General features: G+C 33.7%; 1 protein-coding gene across 1 annotated transcript in view; it reads left to right on the forward strand.

The window, feature by feature from the left end:
• The window catches only part of LOC129226797 (uncharacterized), a 32,117-nt gene extending 14,825 nt beyond the window's left edge, over positions 1-17,292 (forward strand). The window contains exons 4-5 of the mRNA XM_054861458.1: positions 6,093-6,222; positions 16,840-17,292. Of these exons, the coding sequence (XP_054717433.1) occupies positions 6,093-6,222; positions 16,840-17,086 (377 nt within the window). The 3' untranslated portion in view covers positions 17,087-17,292. The remainder of the gene's footprint in view (positions 1-6,092; positions 6,223-16,839) is intronic.
• The last annotated feature ends 8,586 nt before the right edge of the window (positions 17,293-25,878 follow it).

Below are 25,878 nucleotides of genomic sequence, written 5' to 3' on the forward strand. Positions count from 1 at the left end.
TCTCAAAATACGGGACTGTCCCTTAAAATCTGGCTTGTTCGGCAACCCTGGTTCTAACCCTTTAGTGCAGTATGGTGTGACTCAGCATTCATGGCGCTCGGTGGTAGAGTCAAAAACATAGAATTCGTAAACGGAGGGGGTGGGGGGGTAACGTGATAAGCAAATCAAGACTTCCACATTGTATTCCTAATCAGGAAGTTCGACATGTATACTTTTGAAATTTATTTATTTATTTATTTATTTATTTATTTATTTATTTTGTAAACAAACAACGATGCTTCACAAGATAAACTGTTTCCTCAATGCTCAATTAAAACAACTTATGCTCTCCTCTTTTTTTTTTTTTTTAAACGATTTTGAGGTGGACTCGTCCAAAGCTGAAGGCCAGAAATCTTGAACTGGACTCGATTTCTTACTTGCACTTAATATGCAGGAGTCGTAATAACATGTTCAAAATAAAGTTTAGAAACAGTAAATTTTGTGTAACCTATTTATATTTTCATTTGAAAACCTAACCAGCTACAATTTTAAATTCCCATTTTTAAAAAGCACTTCTTGTATTGACCACTTATTGTAATGTGTGTGTGGGGGGGGGGCAGGTGCCGAGCCTGAAAGGATGAGAACCGGGCCTTAGAATATTCTTCACTGAGTTCATGCACTAATCACAGTGACTTTAAGACATAATTTGGCTCACCTGCTGCAGCTCATAATATTCGCAAGCTTCATACATATAATAGCCAAAATCGCTGATCGAGTAACGAAAATATAAGTTCGTTGCTTGAGGCACCTGGGGTCCTGCCCCTCATCCTCTGGTGTGCTCATTGAGCTGTAACACTAAGAGGAGAGCGAACTAATCGGTCCGTTTTTTGCCCAAGCGAGTATGACAAAAGAATCGCACTTTTAACATTTAAACTCAAGTTCTATCCTGTAAAGCCTTTTGTCCTGCATTTTTCAAATTCTTAATATGTTCAGATCGTTGTGGCAAAAGAAGCGGTCTTTTGCCATTAAACAAGATGTTTTATAATGCAATTGGTTTTGCCAAACTCGCACGAAATTCAGACCGTGAGCCTCAGTGTAGAAGAATGGGAAGTTCTCTCTCCTCTTAGTGTTATAGCTCAATGGGTGTGCTATGTTGGGACATGGCTTTATTTTGACGCAGAAGATGGTTGCGTGGATGTACGAGGGATGTGGCTTCCTCAACTTGGCTAACCATAATGGTTTACCAAGGGCTCTTCAAAGTAAAGTTTAATTATAGTTTTAAAAATAATTTTAAGATTTTTTTTTCTTCCTACATATTTTAAGTTTTTTATGCTTTTTCTCCCTCGTGGGGTTTTCTAGGCTATTTGAAAGAATAAAAAAATAAAATAAAATAAAGATTATGTAGATCGAGAAACGCTGACCTCACCAACAATGAAATTCGCGCCATATCATACGCGTGACGGCATTATTTCACTGTTGAAGCACCAAAAATTCAGTAAGTTATTTATAATTTGATAATATTTTTTGGCAATGTTTGACATGCAGGGAAGTGCTTTATTTTGGCAAGGCTGAACTGGAACCGATAACTTAGCTGTTTTACTGGGAAGACTAATTTTAGGAAAATGAAGAAACGAAAAATTGGTCAACAATGGAACGTTTCCAAAATTTTAAAATGACCATTTTTTAAATAATTTGTTTAAGTTTAATATTTTTAAAAAATTACTTTAGTCGGTGCGGTTTCATTGTTTACGCTTCTGCCGATGACATCACAAATGATGAAATGCCATTCACTGTTGCCATTCACAGAGCAAAATATTTAATTCGCATCTTTACTCACGTGTATTAGCAACGATATGATTAATAGCAAGTGTGGAGTGCAATATTTAATTCGCTTCTTGATTATCATAACGTGGAAACGGTAGAAAAATGCGTGGAAGTGCATCATTTGTGACGTCATAAAGAACATGCCTTGTTTGAAAAATCGGACGTTTTAAAAAATTAATTAAAAAATAACTGTTGGGAAAATAAAAGTATTTTCTGGGTCCGTGTTATGTTTTTTGTTTATTCTTTCGATTTCAGTGACTAAAAGTAGTACTTTTGACTGAAAGAAACAACCCCATTAACGCTATCTACTGGAGTTGAGGGTTAAAATTTCAGCTATCAAAATATTACCAAACAGGCAATTGCTTCGATCAAATGTAGAAGCAATTTTCCCCCGTCATACCTTGACGGACGATTTTCCAGTGATAAAATAAAAGCGAATCGTGAGTATACAACAATAAAGAAGAATCCTCTAAAAACTAGCAAAATACACTGCTCGACATTGAAAATGCAACACCAAGAAGGAGTGATCAGAATGTGATGAAATTTGGAAAAAAGACAGAGCCAGCAAGGAATGGTCTTAATTTCAAAATAATAGGCAGAATACAGAGCGAGAACGGCGTCGGCTCAGTAGGATGTACGACCACCGCGGACAGCGATACACGAAGAAACACGTCTAGGCATAGAGTCAATAAGGGTGCAGATGGTGTCCAGAGGGATGGCTCTCCATTCCCTTTCAACCATTTGCCACAGTTCGTCTTTTGAACGAGGCAGGACAGAGTCTGCAAACGGTGCCCAATCACATTCCACACATGTTCGATTGGTGACAGGTCAGGGGAGTATGGTGGCCAGGGAAGCATCTGTGTGCCTTGGAGAGCATGTTGGTAGATGCGAGCACTGTGTGGTCGGGCGTTATCCTGCTGAAAAATTGCATTAGACAGGCCTTGAAGGTAAGGGATTGCTACAGCCCGCAGCACATTATCCAAGTACCGTTGGGCCGTCATAGTGCCCTGAATACGAACTAGAGGTGATATGGAATTGTACGCAATTGCACCCCAAACCATTATTTCACATTGTCGTGCGGTGGGACGTTCCACAGTTACTACCGGATTAGATCTGTCTCCACGTCGACGCCATACACGTATGCAGCGACTGTCTCTGGATAAACAGAAGCGGGATTCATCTGAGAACACGACATTTCGCCGTTCTGTCATCCACGTCGCTCTAGTCCGGCACCATACTAAACGTTGCTGTCTATGTTGTGGGGTCAATGGCAGTCTTCTTAGCGGACGCCGTGATTGCACACGACGCACAGTGGAGTATTTGACTGAAAATCCTGGCCAAAAGTCCAAAATTAAAAATTTACCCAATTTTTATGAAAATTTATTCTATGGTAGTTGACTAACTGGTGCATCGATCGGCACCTGTTTTGGAAGCCTGAGAGTCACGTACAATTGCTCATAGCCTCGGTAAAAGATGAGATTTCTATAAGAATTTTCGCTTTTTTGTCACGTTTCAGCTTAATTATTACGTTTCAATGTAGATTTTTTTGTGGCTTTATAAATGAATGGAATTGACCCAAATCAATTTTACGGGATAAAAAAATGTCAGGGCTTTGTGCTAATTATAAATTAAAGTAAATATTTTTATTTTCTTTTTGTAAAAAAAAAATAAAGAAAACTTGTTACGGAAGATTTTTAAAGGCTTTTCGCCTTAATTTATAACTAGAGAAAGCTTTTTAAATGGGTGTCGGGCTCGGTCGGGCTGTTTTGAAAGTTACATCGTATTTGACAAAGTCTCTAGTGCTAATTTCTGCAAAAAAATCTTCCGCCTACAACTGCCCTTTTTTTTAATGATTTTTTTTAAAAAAAAAGTGAATGATCCAATCGTTTTGTGACAAGTCATGATTTTAAACTGAAATTACCAACAAAGATTTAATAAATTTGTAAAAAGTTATCAAAAGTACTACTGAATGAAAAAAGCAACATATTTAAGCGCACAAACATCAATAAAATTTCAGACACGAGTTTCAGGGTTACGAGAAACCGCTTCATGAATGTATAAAAGTTTAAGCTATGGAATGAGAATCATTGAATTAATTTCGAAAATGCTTAGCTTTATGCTTCGTTAAAGGAATTCATTGCACCCCTAAAACATGTGTTTGCGCTTAATTATGTTAATTTTCTCATGTACGTTAATGGGGCAATAAATTAAATAATTTTGTGATCTCGCTAAGAAAATTTTCTGTTCCTTAAAATTGAGAAAGATTTTAAATAAAATAAATAAATATTTATATTTTTTCAGATTATCGTTGCAAATAATGTGCCGGGGGAGGGGGGGGGGTCTTTCCCCCCTTATACGTAGTATATTTGTAATTTTCTCCTAACGATAGCGAACTATACACATTTAAGACATCTTACCAACTCATTGTGAAATTGAAGTTGTATTAAATTTTAGTTCCAAGTTTTTGTTCACACAATTTTTAGCGGGACACATCACGCTATGTAAAACTAAGGATCGACCCAAGGTACGGCTATATGTACAACACATAAAATTAAAAAACAAAGAGCTTTTGAATATCCATTTTCGAGTGTTTTTACAGTTTTAACTTCCTAGTTCATTTTTCTTTTTTTTTTTTTTCTTTTTTTTTACAATAGAAAAAAAGTTCTTTGTAACCCCGAAACCCTTGTCTTCAATTTCTTTTGTGCATCATTAACTCAGGGTTTTAATGATTGAAACTGAACGAAAAGAATAACATTGATTTTTTTTTGTTTCAAATTAGTGTTTTGTAAAGAACACATGGAATTTTTTAACCGTTTTTATTTTTATTTATTTTTTTTCTTCTTAATTACACATCTTCGACGAAAATGATGGGGAAAAATAGCCATATCTTCGCATTAAACATGTTTACTTATCACTTGTTAAAGCGTTTTTGGCAAGCAGCCAAGTGCTGCAACCATTTCGGATCGAGTGAAAATTATTGAAAATTTTTATTTCAACTCATTGAAAAAAAAAATTCATTTTAAATCAGTGAAACAACATAACTTCACCGTTTTTGCTTTAAATGAAGATCAGGTGTTTATATTATTTCCTTAAAAAGTTTCAGAGCCATACCATTATTAGAATACCGGATGCAGGAATTTTAGTTCACATTGATTGAATAATTGAAAAAAGTCGAAAAAGTGACCTCTCTTTGTAAATTCCTAGAAATTCGGTTAATTACGTTAGAACTTCAAACAAATGATATTTTCGAAGAAAATTATTTTTCCTATCTTGTGATGCATTGGTTTTTTTCTACGTTCACTAGGATCGTTTTTACGGTCGTAAACATGCAAAAGTCTAGACCGTGGATAAGACATTAAATATTTCATTTTCTAATTCAAATTTTAAAAAATCAAGCTTCAAATTGTAACATCAGGCTTTCAGACAACTTGTATACAAAGTTTCGTGTCTTTAAGTGGAATAGCTTCGCCGTACAGCGCACAAACACACAGAAGGGAGTTGCCTTCAGATGAGTGAAAATGTCCAACTAGTTTTGGCCAGGATTTTCAGTCAAATACTTGTGCGACCAAACGACGGGAAACGGTTCTGGTTGACACGGGAACATTCAGGGTATCTTGCACCTGCTGCAGAATCGAGGAACAAGTGACTTGTGGGTCTGCTAAAGCTTGTCGGTGGATGCGTCGATCCACTCGTTCTGACGTCCCTCTGGCTGCCCCTGCACCCCCCAATCTTGCCACATTTCGTTGTTCCAACCATCTTCGGCACAGCCGATGCACCGTGCTTGCATCCATGTAGGTATTAGCTGCGATTTGACGCACGGATCAACCTCCCCTTCTCAGTCCGATCACCATACCCCTCGTAAAATCGTCTATCTGCTGGAAGTGCCTTCGTGGACGTCGGCCTGGCATTCTCTCGTGTTACACGTATCCTCCAAGATAAAAACAAAATTTCTTCGATTATTCTCCAGTCAGAAATAACGACACGAATGTTGCCCATTCGGCAAGTTCCTTCCCTTATATCTTACTTCACATGCGTCGGAGAGCTGCGCATTTCACATCATTTACATAACTCAGTGATGCACGTCTACTCTAAAATTTGCATAAATTTCTGAACACCCTTTCTTGGTTTTGTATTTTCAATGTCGAGCAGTGTAATTATGCACCGTAGGAGTTAAGGCGCCACGAATTGTTAAACAGGTTGTTTATGAGTTATTTTGAAAAAAATGTGCTCGATTCCAATATCACACGTTAAATCATATCAAATCTTGACTTATTTTCGTTTCTTTCCAGATTATTTGAAACATGCCCCGTGCCTGAACGATGCACATAGTCTCCAAAAAGAATGCTTAACAGATTTACAAGCCGGGCTGGAAGCTATTTCTACCTCAGAATTTCAGAACAGGATACCGATGGCTTGCTGGTATGTTTCTCTTCCCCTATCTATCTCAAAAACACGCCTATCATTAGCTATATTCAAAGACATTAACAGATAATGAGTATTAGATGCACTTAAGTACAGCGGCGTAGCGTGGGTTTCTGCCGCCCGGGGGCAGGCACCAAATTTGCCGCCCCTCTTACATCGTTCTGCTATATGCCCCCGCCCCCCTTCCACACACACACACAACAAAACACAAAATTTTATTATCTGTCGCACGTTATGTGCTACTAGGGCTGGAAATACTGTTGATCAAAAAATTCTAATAAATATTTTTCAAAAATTATTGTATTATGAGAGATAATATTTTCCCTTGAGAAAAGCATTTAAAACATGACCTAAAACTGTGTATACTGGTAGTATTTCTTAAGCCTTCTATTGAAAAGAAGAAGAAGAAAAAAATATGATAATAAATCACCTGATCGATACATTTTTTTAATACTTGAAAAGATTTTTTCTTCTTAACCTAAAATTTTAATTTTCTACTTTTCATCAAAGTAAATTCTTTAACAACACTATCAATATCGATTGTATCAGTCGTTTCTGTAAAATGTTGCAAAAAATGTCGTTTTTTAAAATGACCCCCTGAATCCTAATATGCAGGCCCGGATCTGCGTACCCGCAGTGCTGGGGGTGGGACGGCCTTAAGGGGCCCGACGGTCCAAGAAACTGAAAAAAAGAAAAGGAAAAAAAATAGCACCAAGACTTAGAAACGTTACAAACATACACTGCTGGCCTCTGGGGAGAGGCCCTGCAGATTTGCAGGCGGTCCAAAATTTATACATCCGGACCTGCAAACATGACCACTGTTTTCCCCTACCCTATTACCCACCCCGTTTTGAAATTCTGGAGATCAATCTCCTCCCCCTCCCAATTTTTTCTAAGTCAATATTTTTATTTGGAGAGGAAGGGAGCATTATATTAATCGTTAACATTCTTCTGGGGGACTATAGAGAAAAAGAAAAGTTTAAGAAGATGAGCATTTGTAGCCAGGAGGGAACCTCAAAGTGGTACTCCCTCCTAAAATATTTAAAAAATCATCAAAACGAACTGTTTTTCTTTTTTTCCAGTTTGTTTTCGATTGTAGTTTTTGATGTACAATCATTTATTTTTTGATGTAAAATCAAAGTATCGTCTTCACTTCTATGTGCCCCATGTCCGTAAAAAAGTTCAGGAAGAAAAAAAAATACTAAAAATAAATATATATAAATAAATAAATAAAATGAAATAAATATAAATTTAAAAAAAAAAATAAATCTTGAAGCACTTTATGTTGCATATAAGTCGCATCACAGATCTTCAGTCACGAACCTTCCCGGATTATGTATATTTATTGAAGTTAAGATCACACTGAAGATTACGAATCAAATTAAGTGTGCCTATAATTTAGCATTAATATCTTCTTTATATAAATAAATACAAATACAAAAGTGACGACCAGCAACAGGCTCTTGGCCCAGTTAGGCTGGTCCTAGTCAATTTACGAAACCCAATGAAGATCAATGGCTCTCTTAAAACTATCTACTTCCTTGCTCATTACCACCTCTTCCGGTAAGATATTCCAAGGTTCCACTACCCTGCTAAAATAATGATTTTTCCTAATATCTATGTTAGCCTGAGATTTAAATAGCTTAAAACAATGATCCCTTGTCCTGTTTTCAGTGCTAAACTTTAGCCCCGTAACATCTTTCATTTTAATAAATTTAAACAACTGAATCATGCCCCTCGGTCTCCTCTTTGCTCAATACTGTACATATTCAGCATTCTAAGCCTGGAATCGTAGTCTAAACGAGAAAGTCCACTTATTAACCTTGTAGCCCGCCTTTGAACCCTTTCCAATACATTAATATTTTTCTTAAGATAAGGAGACCAAAACTGAACAGCATACTCCAAATTAGGTCTTACCAAACTTCTAAATAAGCTCAGAAGAACTTTTTTAGATTTGTTTCAAATAGATCTATTGATAAATTGAAGCATCTTATTAAAAACAGAAAATCCAAATGTATATGTACGGGATAAATTCAGAAACTACCGGACCTATTTCGTTAAAATTTTCAGTTTATCTAGGTTAGTGCTGGGAAGTTTTGTAGACATTTTCGAAAAAATTTCGGTGAATACTTCCTTTTTTGTTCGAAATTTACGTTTTGGACTCAAAAATGGATCTTTCTACCTGGGTCGGACTATTCCCCTAAAAGGGCGCCAACCTTGACTCTCAAAGGGCGCAAAAAAAAAAAAAAAAAAGACACAAAGGCGCACAAGTTCAAAGGGGCAAATAAATATGAAAAGAAGTCGCACTGGTTTGAGAAAGCAAAAAGAAAAATACATATAGGTTCGAGGGGAAGGCACAAAGAAAAGAAAACGAAGGCGCACACGTTCGAGGGCACAAATGAAATAAAATGGAAAAAAAAAGGTCCCAGGGCGTGCAAAAAAAAGCAAAAAAAAAAAAAAAAAAAAAACGCATAGGTTTGAGAACGCGAAAAAAAAAAAAAAGATGAAACACCGAAGGAGCACATTTTCAAGGCCGCAAAAAAGAGAGAAGGCGCTCAGGTTTGAGGGGAGGGCGCAAGAAGAAAAAAAAAAAAGGAGCACAAGGTTTTTTAGTCCCGTCAAGGGAAACACGTGGAGGCGCAATCATGTTAGTTAAGGCAGTGACTGCTTGCAGGGGCGGACTGGCCTGCGAGCTGATGCGCCCTTGAACATCCTCTATGTGCCTTCTTTCTTTTTGAGCAATTACGATTGCTTATTGTTCTCACTTGACCCTCCTTGATGTTGTGGTTCCTTTTTCAGCTTGGACCAGGGGTCTCTGCAGCACCACCGCCCAACGGCGCGGCTCCTCCGGTCCTGAGCACTGTCCCCCAGAATCCACTTTTGCTGGACGGTGGCGTCCATGTCCTACACACGCATGCTCATACACATTCACACTCACGCGGGCCTTTACACACATACACACCTACGTGCACACGCGTAAGCCTACACACACACACACTCAACTTTACACACGTAACCAACCAGGAGGAGGGATAAGCTTGGGGGGAGGAGCCGTTTCTAGAAACAATAACTCCAATGAGTAGGGTCTTGTCGCAACTCGTAATTGCGAAAAACATAATTTGAATTCAAAGTTTCAGAATTCAAATTAGAGTTGATTGGGGAAAGTGAATCACAGGTTTTTATTTATTTATTTATTTATTTATTTTGAGCAATCACGATTGCTTATTGTTTTCACTTGACAGTTTTGATGTGCTATGATTTTATTTTTCGCCTCCAGCACCACCGTCGACTTTCTGCCTCACGATGCTGCTCCTCTAGCGAAAACCGTCTCCAGGTTGCGTCCGTATCCTGCACACACACACACCTACACTCACATACACCCAACTACACACACCTACACATACGCACACACACGCGCACACAAACACATACACGCATGCACACATATACGCACACGCACACAAAACACACGCACACTCGTTATTGCGAAAAACATAATTTGAATTCAAGATGTCAAAATTCAATTTTTTTTCCCCGGCTCCCTCAAACCTGTACGACTTTGTTTACTTTATTTTTGGCACCTTAGAACCTGTGCGCCTTCGTTTTTTCCACGCCCTTAAACCTGTGCGCTTTCGTTTATTCTTGCACCTTTAAAACCTTTGCGTTCTTGAACCTCAGTTCTTTCGTGCCCTTTGGTAAAGGTTGGCGCCCTCTTGGGGGACCTAGTCCGCCCCTGCCTGCTTGTCGATCTTTGTGATTTATAATCCTCTCCAACGAGATTGTCTTCTCTCTTCTCGTCTTTCTGTGTCAGCACCAGTGATAATGTCCGCATGCATGTCAGTATCCAGTATTTCGTGCTCGTGCTTCAACGAGAAAAAAAATCTGAGACAAGTTAAAACTGAAGAGTAAAAAAAAAAAATAATAACATTTTGATGTTGATTTAGTGATACATCCCTAGCGAAGCACCGTCTTAATTTTAAAAAAAAAGCATTTCGATGTTAAAATAGTGTTACAGAATTTGCCGCCCCTAGCAAAGTGCCGCTATTGCGAGTGCCACCTTTGCCCCCACTACGCTACGCCACTGCTTAAGTACACCCAAAATGGGAAGTCCAACATGGTAGTTGCATTGGACAAAACTCAGACAAGCACAAGCAGCTAGACCAATTCATTGCAATAAAGAACCGAATTCTGAAACCTCTATTAATATCACATAGTTTAGTGCATGAATATCAACTGTTTGCTGATTCTTCTGCAATGATTTACAAAACTGGTCAAATCACCTGAATATGTTACTTACAGTAGCTCTGGCTCAATTTTTTCTGTGTGCATGAAATGTTTTGAGAAAAGTATGCTTGGTTTATTTAATAGCTTTCTATTTTTCGATACCATTTGTAAATTTCTACCACATAGCGTTATCACATCATATTTAGGTGCAGAGGTGACCCGATGGGAGGCACTGCCTTCTAGACTAGGTAAGAAAGGTAACGCACTGGAAACATGACGTCACTACAGTACGCGATCAAATCGTGAAGAGCGATTGAGATTCTCGGACGAATTTAGGACGCATTTTAAGAAAATGTCAGTACAAAGAGCCATTTTTCTCCTCAGAATAAAAAACAATAAAAAAAAAATCTGATATAGTAGGCCTATAAGTGATTTTTTTTTCTTTTTTTACTTGGAAGTTTTGAAAATCATTTAACGAATGTTCCTTTGAAAACATTTATTTAAATATTTAATCTTCATTTATTTTTAAAGCAACAATGGGCAATTCCATGGTGTCGGACGTAAAAAATGAAGAAAAATTTCTCAGTTTTAATTCCATTTACCAAATATAAACTGATCCGAAATGATTAAATTTATTTACAAGATACGTACTTCATCCCACTGAATGAAAAATCATGTTAGTTTTTCAAAATAGATTCCTAAAGTATAAATTTAAAAAAATTTAAAGAGTTGGTGTCGGACGTCAACACACAAATAGTAAAATTGATGGTTCACTTAAAAATTATTAAAAGTCTGTGAACTGGCTTACACTTTTATTTTAAAAACAGCTTAATTCTTAAGTATACTTATGATTGAAGCATATTTCACAGTTTTCAAATGATATTATAAAGAAAAGAAATGTTTAAAAAATATTATTACCTTGGTGTCAGACGTAAATTGTTCATGTTAGATGTAAACTATTGCTCTTAAATGTAAATACAGAACAATGATTACAGTTATGAGTATGCAAATTACAGATTAAATATACTGAAGCAAAATTTACCAAGTTAATTCAGAAGTGGGAGTTGGTTGGGGTAAGTGGGTCACCCCCCTAAAACTGAAAAAAGCATAAGGTTTTTATGCTTTTTTACATTGATCATGTAAAGGTTCATCACAGTGATTGGTTTTGCTTTTTATTTGTGTGTGTGTGTTTCGTGGAATTTATTCATGGGCGAATTTATGGGGGGGCAGAGGGGGCAATGCCCCCCAGTTTTGGGAGGACTTTATATAGTAACAACATATCTTCCAAAATCTTAAAACAAAAAAATCATAACTTTTCCTTTTTTGAATAGTTTAATGAAAATGAAGAGAAAAGCGAATGTCCTTTTCTGCTGGGAGAAAAGAAAAGGAAAAAAAAAACGAACATTAAATACAAATAAAACAGCTGTCACTGGAGTGCTAAAAACATGTCTAAATTCACTATTTTGGACTGAAAACCATTTGGGCAAGTATATGAATGAAAATATAGGCTAAACGAGCTTTACATTAAGCTGCAACATTTATAATAATTGACGGTTATTTTGACAAATTAGAACCTAAAGCAAAGGGGGGAAAACTCCCCCCGCCCCCATTCTCGCTAACAGAACGATCTACTCGTTATGATTTGTGTCCACATTTCAAGTATATTTGTGCATAATATTTATGTTCTTAGTAGATTAATTGGCCCTATAAGAAATTCTAAAAAGCATAGTTTTTTTTCCCCTTCTCTCTTTTTTAAGAGAGAGAATAAATATTATCGCAAACTGAATAAATTTCAGTTATCTGAGTGTTCTGATTAAATGAATCTTTTTACTTGGAGGGAGAGTACAATTTTACTTACTTTATAAATACTGTTTAAAAAGTAAGGTTAGTCATAATCATCTAAGTCTAAGTGAGTCAGTCCTTGCAATTATTGAAATCTAAATAATTGAGTCATCAAAAGTTTTGGAAAATTTTCTGAAATTTTATAAAAGTCTATAAAAACCCAACAAAGATTGGTAAAATCGTAAAAATCCTTTAACCGTAACAACTGACGAATTTTTGTAAAAATTACAAAAAATCAAGCAAAAATGTGCAGGTAAGAGTGAATTACAACCAGGGCAAAATTTGCCTATAAGATAAACAAACTATTGCTTAGGGCCCCTGCTTTGAAGTGGGTCCCTAACTCCCAAAAAAAATTCATGATTCGTTCCTTAAAAAATAGAAATTGCTTGAAAAAACTAATTTCATTTTTAAGTGCTTGAAAACCTTGAATATTTCAAAACGTGTGACTACAAACCTTAAATTTTAAAATGTCTAACAAATGGTAGAGGGGGAGGAATGCCAAAATATGTCAAATTCAGCTCCTTGCCACATCCTGTATTAAAAATGTAAAAATCATGGTTCTCACGCTTGTAACATTATTTGAAATAAATTTTTGTGACTCATATGTTTCATATCTTGCTAGTTATTCAATCCCGAATGCAGTAATTTGGAAATTCTTTTGTATTGATTGCTTTTATCTTACTTCTTCTGCATATTGTCTATCTGTTTTTCTGTTTAGCACGGAAAAAAATACACAATACACTACTTCTATTTCTTTTCGTTTTCTGCCTGCCCCACTTGCAACTGAAGAAAAGTTGCTGTCATGAGAAATCTATGGTTACTTTTCTCTTTTAAATTTAAAATAGCTATTTCTCAAAGTTAGAACAGGACTGTAAAAATTTACAATCAAGTACTAAAATATCAGACACTGGAAAGTACAAATGAAGTGCGTTAAATAATTTTATTTATTTTACTTTTATTCTAGAGTCCTTTAAAATAATTAGATAATACTTTGAAAATCCTAAGCAAAATGGGCTCCAATTACTTCTACAGCAGATTGTTAATCTTTTTAGCCAGGAAAAAAAAATGATACACTACCTCTATTCCTTTTCGTTTTCTGCACTCTACTTATAATTAAAAAAAGGTGGTTGTAATGAGAAATCTATAGTTTATTTTTTCTTTCAAACTTAAAATGACTGTTTCTTACAAAGTTTGAACTAAACTGTACAACTGTATAATCTAGTTATCAATTTTTATGTCTATCCAATTAACCTCTAAAAGGCTTCAAAATGCAGAATTTTATATCCATTTTACAAAATTTCCTGCGGAGGAGAAACCCCCGGCCCCCTAAAATTGGAGATATTCTATTTCCCACTTAAAAGGGAGCCCTGCATCACTCTCTTGACACCGGCTCCCTCTCTTAAGGTCAATTCAAAAAGGACAGCATGAAAACACACATTAATGAAAACGACACACAAAAAAGTAAAACATAGACTTATGCATCACAAGAAAAAGACAAAAACATAAGAGTGGGGGGGGGGGGGGCAATAAAAATGTTGCTAAAAAAACCCTGCCCCCCCCCCACGAACTCAGTCCTAAATCCGCCGATGAATTTATTTCTAGGTCAGAGAACTTAGTCAAAAAAAAAAAAAAATCTGAAAAATATTTTTTGCTTAGTTTAAGCAACCTTTTCCAAAGAATTGCTTCCCAGTTAGCTTTTATTATTTTTTTATGATTATTAAACCTTCATGTACAGTTTAACTTAAAGTGCATACTGCAACCAGAATTTTTGAATGAAGTATTATTAATAACAGTTTTAGAGGAAGGGTCTCACTTACTCCGTGAAATTTCGCTATAAGAGGTCCCCATACTAAGGGGTAAGTGATTCCCCCATAACAGTGTGGATTTGAAAATCAAAAGCAACTCTGTTGAAATATTTGTATTGGTGAAATACAAGACAATTATGATGATTTAGTAGGAATTAATAGTTCAGCTAGAAAAACTGCTAAAGCTGGTGATTAGTTAATTGGGAAACTTATGTCAAAGAAAACCATTAAGATTTATATAGGACTAATGTTGATAATGGTTCTCCCTTCGCCAACTTTACATAGACGCAGTCATTTAGTGTTTCCAATTTCTTTTTCAACTTATAGTTTTGGCAAATTTGCCGAAATTGATCTTAATCAATTGTATTACATTCATTCAACACACCTTTATATGCACGAACTATTCTCATAAAGAGTAGGGGTACTACTTACCCCATCCAACCCTATATGTATATACAGTAAATTCACTAAGTCATTTTTTATGCATGTTTTGCTTTAACTTTGAAATTAAGGGCAAAAATAGGAGAAACACAGTTGAAAACATGAGCTGTTTAAAGGAATGCAACAGTGTCGGACGTAAAAAAAATTTTGCGTCCGACACTAAATTTTAATAAAAATAGTCACTTGTTACAAAATTAAAATAGGTTACATCTATGAGATTGAAAATCTTGCTTTGTACCCAAAAATACATGCATGTAGCTTTAAAATTATTGGCTCAGCATAATTAATTGCACATTTTGGTGTCGGACGTAAAACACTTAATGTACCCCAGAGGAATTCTTTTACAAATCAAAATGAATTATATTTTGACACATTTTTGCAACATCACCAGCAACATATTATATCTTTAAATGGTTATTCATCTGAATTCATAGTATTGGTATGTATTTTTTGGAAAAAATAGAACTTTTTTGAGAATCACCAAATATGGTTTGAAAATACTCAAGATATTGACCTTAGTTTAACCTCCTGTAACTTATTAATAACTGAAGTCATCAAATTTTAGACATGCATTTCAAAATATACAACTCTTTACCTTTAAACTGATACCTTATCTGTTTGGAAATTTTAATTTTGAAAAAATTGATCATCTGATTAACATTATCATGGAATTGCCCCAATAATCTTTAAAATGATAGCTGATAGAACTACTTCAAAATACAAACAATTAATCGGATCGTTTTTTACGCATATTTCACAATAATTATTCATTTAAAATTCCTCATTATAAATCATTTTTACATATTTTAAAAATATTTCATCCATTTTTCTTTTTTCATAAAATTAAAAACTCCAATAAAATATTGATAGGGGTTTTAAAAACGAAGTTCAGAGAATATTTGTAGAACATGTCAATAGTGAAACTTAAAGCAATAAATAAAAAATCTCATTTATGAAATTTTGTTCAAAGTCTGCTCAAGGCTATAAGTCGAAGTTACTACTTTAACTATCTTCAATGAATCCTTAACTAACATTGTCCGTTAGAGCTTATGAAAATTAAATACACATGTAGGGCAGGGCTTAGTTTACATGTGAGTTCACGTGAGCTGAGGTTCAGCACATCTTTTCAGTTTTGTGAGAATGTTAATATTTTAGACAAAATTCAGACTATTTTACATGTAAAAACAAGTTCTGAAGATTATAAGGCTCCAGCACTTTTGTTAGAAATTAAGCCCTAATGTTAGGATACAATTCAATAATTAAGTTAGAAATAAAGTTTGTCTAGAATATTTTAAAATATTGTGTACACAACTGAAAAAACTGTTCAAAATAAAAGACCTACTTTAGTCAGAAAATTTATTTACTAGGATCATGTTATTAATTCATTTGCCAGCTGTCAGTTTCAAGATTATTGTTGCTCTAAAAATAAGATGAAGATCGAATCTAGAAATTGTTATTTTGAATTGAACATTTGTGCAAACCTTCAATAAAAAAGGAGGAAAAAAAAAACAGTTTAAAACACATTTAAATGTACTATGTTGAAAAATTCTTTTTGTTACTCTATTTTGAAGAGAAAAAAGGTTGACATAGCTTCTTGTAAGATAAATAAATACCTTTGTGCTGAACAGTAAAGTAAGACAAAACAACGTTAGAAGAAGCACAAATTTGTAAATTACAGCAGACACGTGTTTCGGCGTTATAGGGAACGCCTTTTTCAATGCAAAAAATAATGTGCTTATGGATGAAATTATTATGCTTTTGTCGGATGTCTTTTCATCCATAAGCTCATTATTTTTTGCATTGAAAAAGGCGTTCCCTGTAACGCCGAAACACGTGTTTGCTGTAATTTACAAATTTGTGCTTCTTCTAACGTTGTTTTGTCTTACTTTATAGCTTCTTGTATTGAAATTATCTTATAAAGAGCACTATATTCATCCGAAAACACAATCGTTCTGTACGATCAGATTGCCTACTGTAGTGACGTCGTGGGAGGTCACGGGAGGTTAATGTGGCCTTCCAAAAAATTCCTTATTCAGCAAATTTTGTCTGACGATTCGGCAAAATTTGGAGTTCTTTTTGCCAAAATTTTCCACATTCAACGAAATTTGGAGGTCCATTCGGCGAAATTTGTAATTTCATTCGGCAAATTGAAAATCCCCCCCTCCCAAAAATTTAAGTTCGGGGCAACCCTGTTTAGGTTTAAAGCGTACTACACATGTCTTGATACACTTTTCTGAAATAACTTTTTATTTCGAGTTACTTATTGTTTTTATAACCGAAGCAACGAACCTTTATTTTTCAGTGGATACCAGAGGTACATGTCTTGTGCTAGAACAACGGTCGAAAAGAAATGTGGAAAAGCTGCCGTGGATTTCATGCAACTGCTGCTACGAAACGCTGTGTCTAGGCTGCCTGATATTGTCTGTACTGGATATGGCTCCGAGAATCATGAGTGCCACAAGTTACTCCCACCGCCTGGCACGCAGCCTCAAGGTTCCAAGTCGGATTCAGTGCTTTCTCGATTGTTTGCGGCGTATCTAGGCAATTGAAGGATTCATCAATTGTGATTGAATAACATTTAGTTCCATTTCACATCATTCTAGATCTTTGAAAAGCAGTGTTCGAATATGATTTTAATCCTGTGGCGAGGAATTTTCTTTTCAAAGGAGTTGGTTTGGAAACAATCTAATACAATTGAACTAATTTGTATCAGCGTTGGAACATTCAATGGCCACCAAATATTTGCTATATCTGTCTTTAGGGAGTTTTCTTTTTCTATCACTCACATGTAAAGCAACGCTTTTGGAGATAATTTAGAGTTAAAGAAGTAATTTTGACATTTTTGGTCTTCATTCCCTTTTCAAACCTGAAGATTCAAATATGCATGCGATATTCATACTGAATCGTTTTGTGGCTTTTATACTCATAAAAATGCCTTTATTTACCAGTATATAAATGCCTGGTTTTGGGTAAATTAATATTCAAGCCGAATTTCCCTAAAAAACAAAACTATAAATTAAAAAATGAAAATAACAAAGATGCATTTCATAAATAAACATCAGAACAATGACTGACTTGGAAAAAAAAAAAAAACAGAACCCCCCCCCCCCTCCCAACTACCGCATTGCTTGCACTGGAAAATATTATTTTCTGCACTAAACAGCTGACGCTGAAATATTTGTAACAAATTTATTTTCAACGACTCTTTTGCGTGACGTGTATTTGCCTTAATTACAAATCGAAATCAGAAAATGTAAACGCTACATTACCAAACACTGACAGCCTAGTTTATTTGCAGGGTTACAAACTAGAACTATTTCGAACACTGCTTTCAAGTTGATTGAATTCATGCACAACAGATGTTTCTTTTCATACTTTGATCACTTCCATGGATCTCATGTCAATGCCCTTCGTTAAAAAATGTGATGTAGTTATCTATACCTACCAATAAATATCATGTTTGTGAAGTTTTTTTTAGTATTCATTATTTATAACACATCACAATAAAACATGGGACAAAACTAACGGGCAAAGGTTTATATAGCGGCACATGTCTGCGCCGAATTTTGTTCTATTTCATGCGGTGGTTTTTACTCTAGAGAGCGGCCAAAAAGTTATTTCTAACTTTTGTTTCCAGATAAATGTAAAACAGCTATTTTAAAATGAACATTTTATTTCAATTTCGCAGAAATAAATTGTCATATAATACAATCACTCACTAATATGTACAATGCTTCTTCTCAGTTAATGGCAGGAGAAAAAAAGTATCATACATAAAAACGAACAATAACTTAGATATATAGATGAAAATCGAATTTGACATCACTGCATGAATGAAATGATTTAAGATTTCAACTTGAATAATCACATCTGAAATTTAGTAAAATTAATGATGTTACCAGCCAAGTATCTAGTTTTCTTTAAAGTTTTAAATAGAAAACGTAGCTTTATACAAGTAGTAGTATGGCTGTAGTTTCTACGTGTGACAACTAGAAAAAAAAAAAAAAAACTACTAACCCTAGAATATAACAAAACTCTCAAGTCATCTTGATTAATAAAATTATCAGAAATTCCTTTACAAATAATCTTACAAAAAGATAAAAATGGGTACATTGTTATCAAAATTTTAATACTGAAGAACATTATGATTTTTTACAATATATAGGAAAAACTAAAATTTACAATTATTTCTTAGTTAATAGTGTTAATTTTTTTTCTTCAAAATTTCAAATATTTCTGATAATGCGACTGAAAAGAAGCAGAAACTTCTCAACCAAGAAATAATGAGCGATATCAAGCTCGTGACTCTTCAAGAAAGACATAATATTCTAGAAGCAGCAACTATTCCAACTTTTTAATAATTTAACAAAAAAGAAAACAAATTATGTTTTCTCTTTTTATTGAAATAGGAATTTAGTTTACTTCAAATTCTTTAAAGAAAAGAAACTATAAAAAATTTAGTTTATTTCTTTTTAGCCTACTTTCCCAGTAAAAGTCAGAGAAAGAAGAAAAAAGCATGAAAAGCTTAATGTATCTTAAAAAAATCGTAAAAAAGCAAAAAAAAGTCAAAAATAAATAAAATATTTAAATAAATTTCGAAAAAATTAAAAATTGGAAAGTAGGGTATTGAGATGGGGAAAAATGTCTGTCTGCCCCCCCCCCCCTAATAACTTATGAGTGAATAGTCCGATTCGAGCAATTTTGTTTGTTTGTTTGTTTGTTTGTTTATTCGAAAGATCTCAGCGAGGACACCTCATTCCCATATTTCACTTTTTTATTTGAACAATTTTTTGTTCAATTTTGAACAGTTCAAAAAAACTTAACATTAGTGCTTACGGGGAAATTCAAGGCAATCCCGAACTTAAAGGCGAATTTTCTTCAAACAAACTTTGTTGGAAAAAGTTTTTAAACAAGAGCATGTATAGAAAATATCTTTTTAATTTGAACAATTTTCCATTCAATTTGGAACAGCTCAAATCCCTTAACATAAGCGCCTGCGAGGGACTGAAAGTCAATCTAGATTCCGAACATAAAGGCGGATTTACTTCAAAACAAATTTTGTTAATGACTAACTCCCAACTCCGAGAATTTTGGGGCACTTGACTCCGATTCCTGTGCCCGAAAATTAGTTGGCCCCCGACTTCGTAGAGTTGGCAAAAATATACACAGAGGAAAAGTGACTGACTCTAACTCTCGAAAATTTAACTCTGACCCCGCAAACATTGGCAGAGTTGCAGATGACTCTGACCGATTCCAACTCCGAGTCTGAATTAAAAACCTTCGGTCCACGATTAGGACTCTTTTGTCCCAAAATGAGATTGACTTTGACTCCGATTTTGCAGCCATGTTTTTTGCTTTGAAATAATTATTATTTATGCGATGTTTTTATTTTCACGCTAAAGTTTTAATTTATGTATTCAGTGTTTGGCAGAGAAAATCGGAGTCCTTTAAGTTTTGACAAAAATGTACGCACAGACGTTTTTTTTAATCTACAATGAAAATTATTTTTTAAATTTCATATTTTATTGTTTTTATTTATTTATTTATTTTGAAAGTACATCAATTCATTAAAAAAAATTTTTTTGGTAAGAGTGGAATTTTTTTTTTTTTTTTTTTTTTTTTGAAAGCGGTTAAAGATTTCTTTTTTGATGGAAAGAAATATATTAGCTGCTTTGTTCGTTTATTTATTTTTTTACGGATGTAATTCTTTAGATGAGCGAGGCATATTTCATTTTTAGGTATCAGTTTAAAATATTAAAAAATTTTGTTTGAAATAATTTGCGATTTTAGCCAATGTTGAGAATATTAATCAGATACTGGAAAGTCATTATTGGTATACGGGAAAGTAGGCTCGTTTAGTTCTGGACGGAACTTCTTGGTTTTTTTTTTCTGAAGTAACTGAAAATCTGGAATAACCATAATATATCAAAAGATTAATGGGAAATTATAACAAAACTGCATTTAAAGTCATTTTATCATGCATTGCACAGTGCATAATTTTTCACTGGTAAAGAGCATTTTTTCCTAAAATCCTAACTAAAGGTTTGTTGATGCTGCACAGAAAACTCGTAAAATCTTCCCATCTTCCACAATTTCTTGGCATCTTTTAGATGTTAGATTTTTTTAGCAAGAAAAATACATTTTCAAAATAGGTGAATGGAACAAGTACTAAAGGAAGAGGCAGTTTAAGGCATAAGGGTCTAAGGGGCACAGGCACAGGGCATCAAGGTTGGGAAGACACCAAATCTGTACTAAAAACTTTTAAAAATTGAAGTAATTTCATATTGCACTTTAGCAAGATGTACTTAAATATTAAACAAAATAAAACATTAAAAAAACCTCATGCACAAATTTCAAATCCAAAGTATCAAATTGCTTCATTATATTGAATAGGTGGAGGAGAACGGCACCAATTACAGTTCGTGCCTAGTGCTTTCAGAACTCATAGTCTGGAACTGACTAAAGGCCTTTCAGATCATCTTTTTTGACAATACAGCAGTGGCGGTTTCTCTACCAGGGCACTAACTACAGCAGTGGCGGTTTCTCTAACATGGGCTACCCGAAGAAAAATGTAAAAACTAATTTAATACAAAATTCTAAAAGTGAAATAAAATGTTATTAACTTCCGAATAGATTTTTGCTAATTTTGAAAAAGAGTATCTCATCTCTCTTTCAGAGTACTCTAATCAGGGTTGGCATGCTTTTGACAGTCTGTGGGTTAAATATCCGGTTTTAACCGTCACGTTGAAAACCTTTTTTTTTTTTTTTTTTTTTTTTTTTTTTTTTTTTTTGACGATTTCGATAGGTTTTTGAGTTTTTTAGGGGGTAAAACTGTTTGGAGGGTCAAAAGTACTGATTTTACTCCCCAATACTGACTAAATACTGACCAAATTCTGACTAAAATATAAAAACTTAACAAGCTTTGGCATAACAAAAAAGAGTGTTATACTTAGTGAAATAGATGCTAGCTTTATTGTAATGTGCATCAACATAGCGTAAAGCTTATTTTTAACAATTTTTGACTGAAAGATTTGAGTTTAATTTATATATTTAGTGGAAACTTTTTTGAAACCAGAAAATAAATTGAAAGATCCTGCAACTGGTCAAAATAGTATTAAATGATTAAGAGCAATATTTCATTTGCGATATTGTTTTCTTTGAAAACTCACTGGAAAACACAAGTTAAAAAAAAAAATTGACATTGGGAAATACAAAGCGAAACAAAATTTATAAATTGTGAATTTATTCCTGTTAATTTTTAGTTAAAAAAATATTTTATTAAAACCAAAGTACATTTAGAAGATTGTTTTAATTACTAATCAATACTTTTTAATGTACAGAAACTAAGTTCACTTATACTGCAAGAACTTATGATGAAAGTTAAAGGCACCAAATAAAAATAACAATTCAAGCATAATAAATGTGCAACATGGCTTATGAAAAAAACTGGTTTTTAGGGTATCTTTTAGTTTTTCGGGCAACCTGGCACCTGGAATTTGTCATCCTGGCACTTTCACAAAAAGATGAATTTTTACTGCAACCTTGAAAATATTTTAATTTAAAACATCGTTGAAATGTTAAAAATTTTACTTAATTATTGAGGAAAGTTTCTCGTCATTAATCACATTACTTTTACTTTTAAAACCACTGTAAAATTACTGTAAAAAATTCTGAAATCAAGAACAAGAGACAGAAGGTAAAGTAGCAATGTTCATTTTTTAATTTAAAAAAACAGTATATATTTGTTAGCATGAAAATAATTGTTATATGTTCCAAAAAGCTTTAAGCATTTATGTTTGAAAAAGAAGATGATAAAGAGAAATCAAGAGAGAAGAGAGAAACAGCCTTAAAAAAAAGTCTGACAACTTTTTAGTAAAACCGAGAACATCTCATGTTCAGAGGGCTTACTTGTAAATAAGAAGTATTGGGTAGAAACTGAATTCCCTTGTATCACGATAAATGTATTAACACAATGAAAGTTAAGAGATATTTAAAAGAAGCATAAAAGTATATTTCATCTTTTTTGAGAATAGTACACAAAAAATGCTGCCATCCACTTCTTTCTTTATTACATTTGAAACAAAAATAGGGGGGGGGGGTCCATTTTTTTGAGAAATTACCCCTTATTTACCATGTACTGCATGATCAACGGCTTTGTATTCATTTAAAAATTAAATATACACTATGATCTGCCTATGCACTGATAGTTCATTATTTTAATAGATGCAAGTACTAGGGGAGGGTGGGCCACAATGAGACAAAAAACACATATTCTTCATTTTTCGTCTATTGGTGAGTTCTAAAGCACAGAAACATAATTGATTATATTAAAGGTATCAAATTATAGTACATTGCATCAAATTTAGCCCATTTAATGTTAGGGAAAAAAAAAGCTTTGAGGCTTTATAAATTCGATGAAAAGTGTCTCGTGGCCCAGTTATGGGCCACTATGAGACATTAAGTAGGGCCACAATGGGACAGCTAAATAATCACTGTATTTTTACCGAAAGTTTGCAAAATAAGTACCTTTAGCTAGTGTATTAAAGAAACTTAATTCAGTACAAAGTTATTAAAAAATTACAACAAAAAAATATAACACCATGTGATACAGACTGATTTTTTCACAATTCCAACAATTTTTTTTTTTTCATAAATTTGATGGTTTCTAGGTCCTGTTTCCTCTTAAAGTATATTTAAATATTTAAAACCGTTTTTTTTCTTACATGCGAAACAATTTTAATTACAGTAAGCAAAAAAAAATAAAAAATCATTAGGATTTAAAAAAACAGGAAACAAGTAAAACAATAGATGCCAAACATTAAATGATAATTAACTTATAGTGCTTTGAAATAAGTACCATGTTTGGCAACCTTAACAACTAGCCGGTGTCTAGTTTTGTTTTGTACAAAGCTGCAGTAAAATAAAAAGTTCACTTGTAATAATTAGTTAAAGTATAAATATTTTTAAATCAAGCCTATTTTATATTTAGATGCAAAAAATTTTCTCTTTTCGGAAGCCAAGATCATTTGCAGACCTACAACAGTAGGTGAATTTGATTTTCTGGAATCCTTTTACATTCATAAAAACTTAAATAATCTTTGCAATGAGTCTTTAGCTATTCCACATTTTTCTCCAATCTTATTCAATCTTACATGTTTAAATACGTCATATTTTGCCTCAGCACTTGCTGATAGCTGATTGGTCAATGTTTTACCGTTACGCATTTAAACTCTCCCTTGACCTTGATTCATCCACTTGTTCATTTCGCACTGAGGAAGGAGGCTATTGCCTCCGAAACATGTCTGCGTTTTTAAAAACTTTTTATCCTTTTTGTGCTTTTAAACGTTGTTACATTTTTAGCTAATTTTCCTATTTTGTATTGTTAAATTTCTTTTTTGTGAACTAAAACAAGAAGTAGATAAGTATTCTACACTTGTTTACTGCTGCTTGGGCCACAATGAGACGTCTCATTGTGGCCCAAAATTTTGTCTCATTGTGGCCCAAACAACAAAATAAAGATTTTTGCTTCATATCATTAAAATAAACCATGAGTTAAAAATAATATAGCTGAATAATAGAAGATTAAAGTGTCAGTAATAACATAAACTACAACACCTATCTTAACTGTTGAAGTTTTTCAAGATTATGATAGATGCATGAAATTATCCAAATAACTTTCAGTGTGTCCAAACAGTAACTATTTTTTTTTCTGCAAAACAAAAGCATAGAACAGCATGAAACTACTGGGAAACATTTTGGTTATGTTTACTCCTCCTAGTTGGTGGTAGCTGTCAAAATTGTATTTATTTTTGAATTTACAATGTCTCATTGTGGCCCACACTCCCCTACATGATGTATAACACAATATTTATTCTACCATGAACTTCAAAGTATAGTGGGGGAAAGGGGAGGTTTCTTAAAATTAACAAAAATAAATAAAACAAAGCATTTTTCTGTTACAATGATATTTATGTATTATTTTATAGGTACTAGAAGCAATTTCAATCAGATAAATTTAAAATAAACCTATGTTGTTTCTGAAAAATTTAATTTTTTTCCAACAGAATTCTTGATTATCCTTTTTAATCATTGCCAAAACAAAAATGAATTTCATAGCAATTTAAACATTTATTGCAGAAATAAAGATACATGTCTATCATCATTTGTTAAAACGAAAAGAGAAAAAAATCATTTACAGCTTTCTCATACTTTGCATTCCCTTCATTTTTATTCAACCAATTATCAACTTTTGTCAATGCTCTTAAAGCTACAAGAAACCCATTTCGATTAAAGAATATAAAGCTTTTTGTCTATTGTTCGAAACTTTAAAAAATAATAATAAATAAATAAAAAAAATAATAATAGTAAAAATAAATTTATAAAATTAAAAAAAAACTTTAAACATACGCCTACTCCCTGTAAATATTTGCAACAATAAAGAACTTTTAGCATGGTTAATTTTTTAAATAAAGGATGTAAATCAACATTAATAAAAATGTTTAAAACATTTTAAAATTTCTCAAAAATACCTTTAAAATAGCCAAATTTGAGAAATATTTTTTACACGTCAACTATCCTTAAATAAATTTGTTTAAAACAAATCTCCCGGTTAATTCGAGATTTATATCTTTCTTTCAACTTTCGCATAGGTACTTATGTTTTATTTTTGAACCAGTGGGAAAAAAAGAGAATGATGCACCCTCTCCAACATTTTTTGAACAAGAAAGATTTTTTTCAATGTGGGAAGGAGGAGGGGGGGGGGGGGGCAGACGATCAGACAGACCATTAGATACACATTTTTCCATCTCAATACCTTACATCCAAAAATTTTATTTTGAAGTATTCATTATCTTAGTAAAAAATTTGACAATTTTTTCGTTTTAATAATTTTTTTACAACACTTAGCATATTTTTTATCTTTCTTTAAAATATTTGTGGAAAATAGACTAAAAAGAAGCTAACAGCAAATTTTTCTTATAAAATAACGCAAACTTTACCTGGTTGGCAAAATTAGGTTGTAGTAGCTATAGCTCTGTCAAAGAAAGCGAAAACCATTTTGAACAGCGATTTTATAACTTAAACTCCTCCTCCCCCTGATGGTGCAGGGGATTGTATTTTGGTTTACGTCGTCAGGGGCCATTAGAGATTGAGTGTACCAAAAATAAACTCCGGGGGTCTTCATGGGGCTGAGATACAGAGGGGTGAAAAACCCAGAAAACCCCAACTTGTTCTGTCGTGTAAACTGTTCTTGCACAGGGATTCAAGTGAAACACGGCCGATGGCAATGCACCGATGCGATCGCTATTTCCCCAATTTGAATTCAAGTGTAACATTGCGATTG

Source organism: Uloborus diversus, chromosome 1, assembly GCF_026930045.1.
Source record: "Uloborus diversus isolate 005 chromosome 1, Udiv.v.3.1, whole genome shotgun sequence".
Lineage (NCBI taxonomy): Eukaryota > Metazoa > Arthropoda > Arachnida > Araneae > Uloboridae > Uloborus > Uloborus diversus.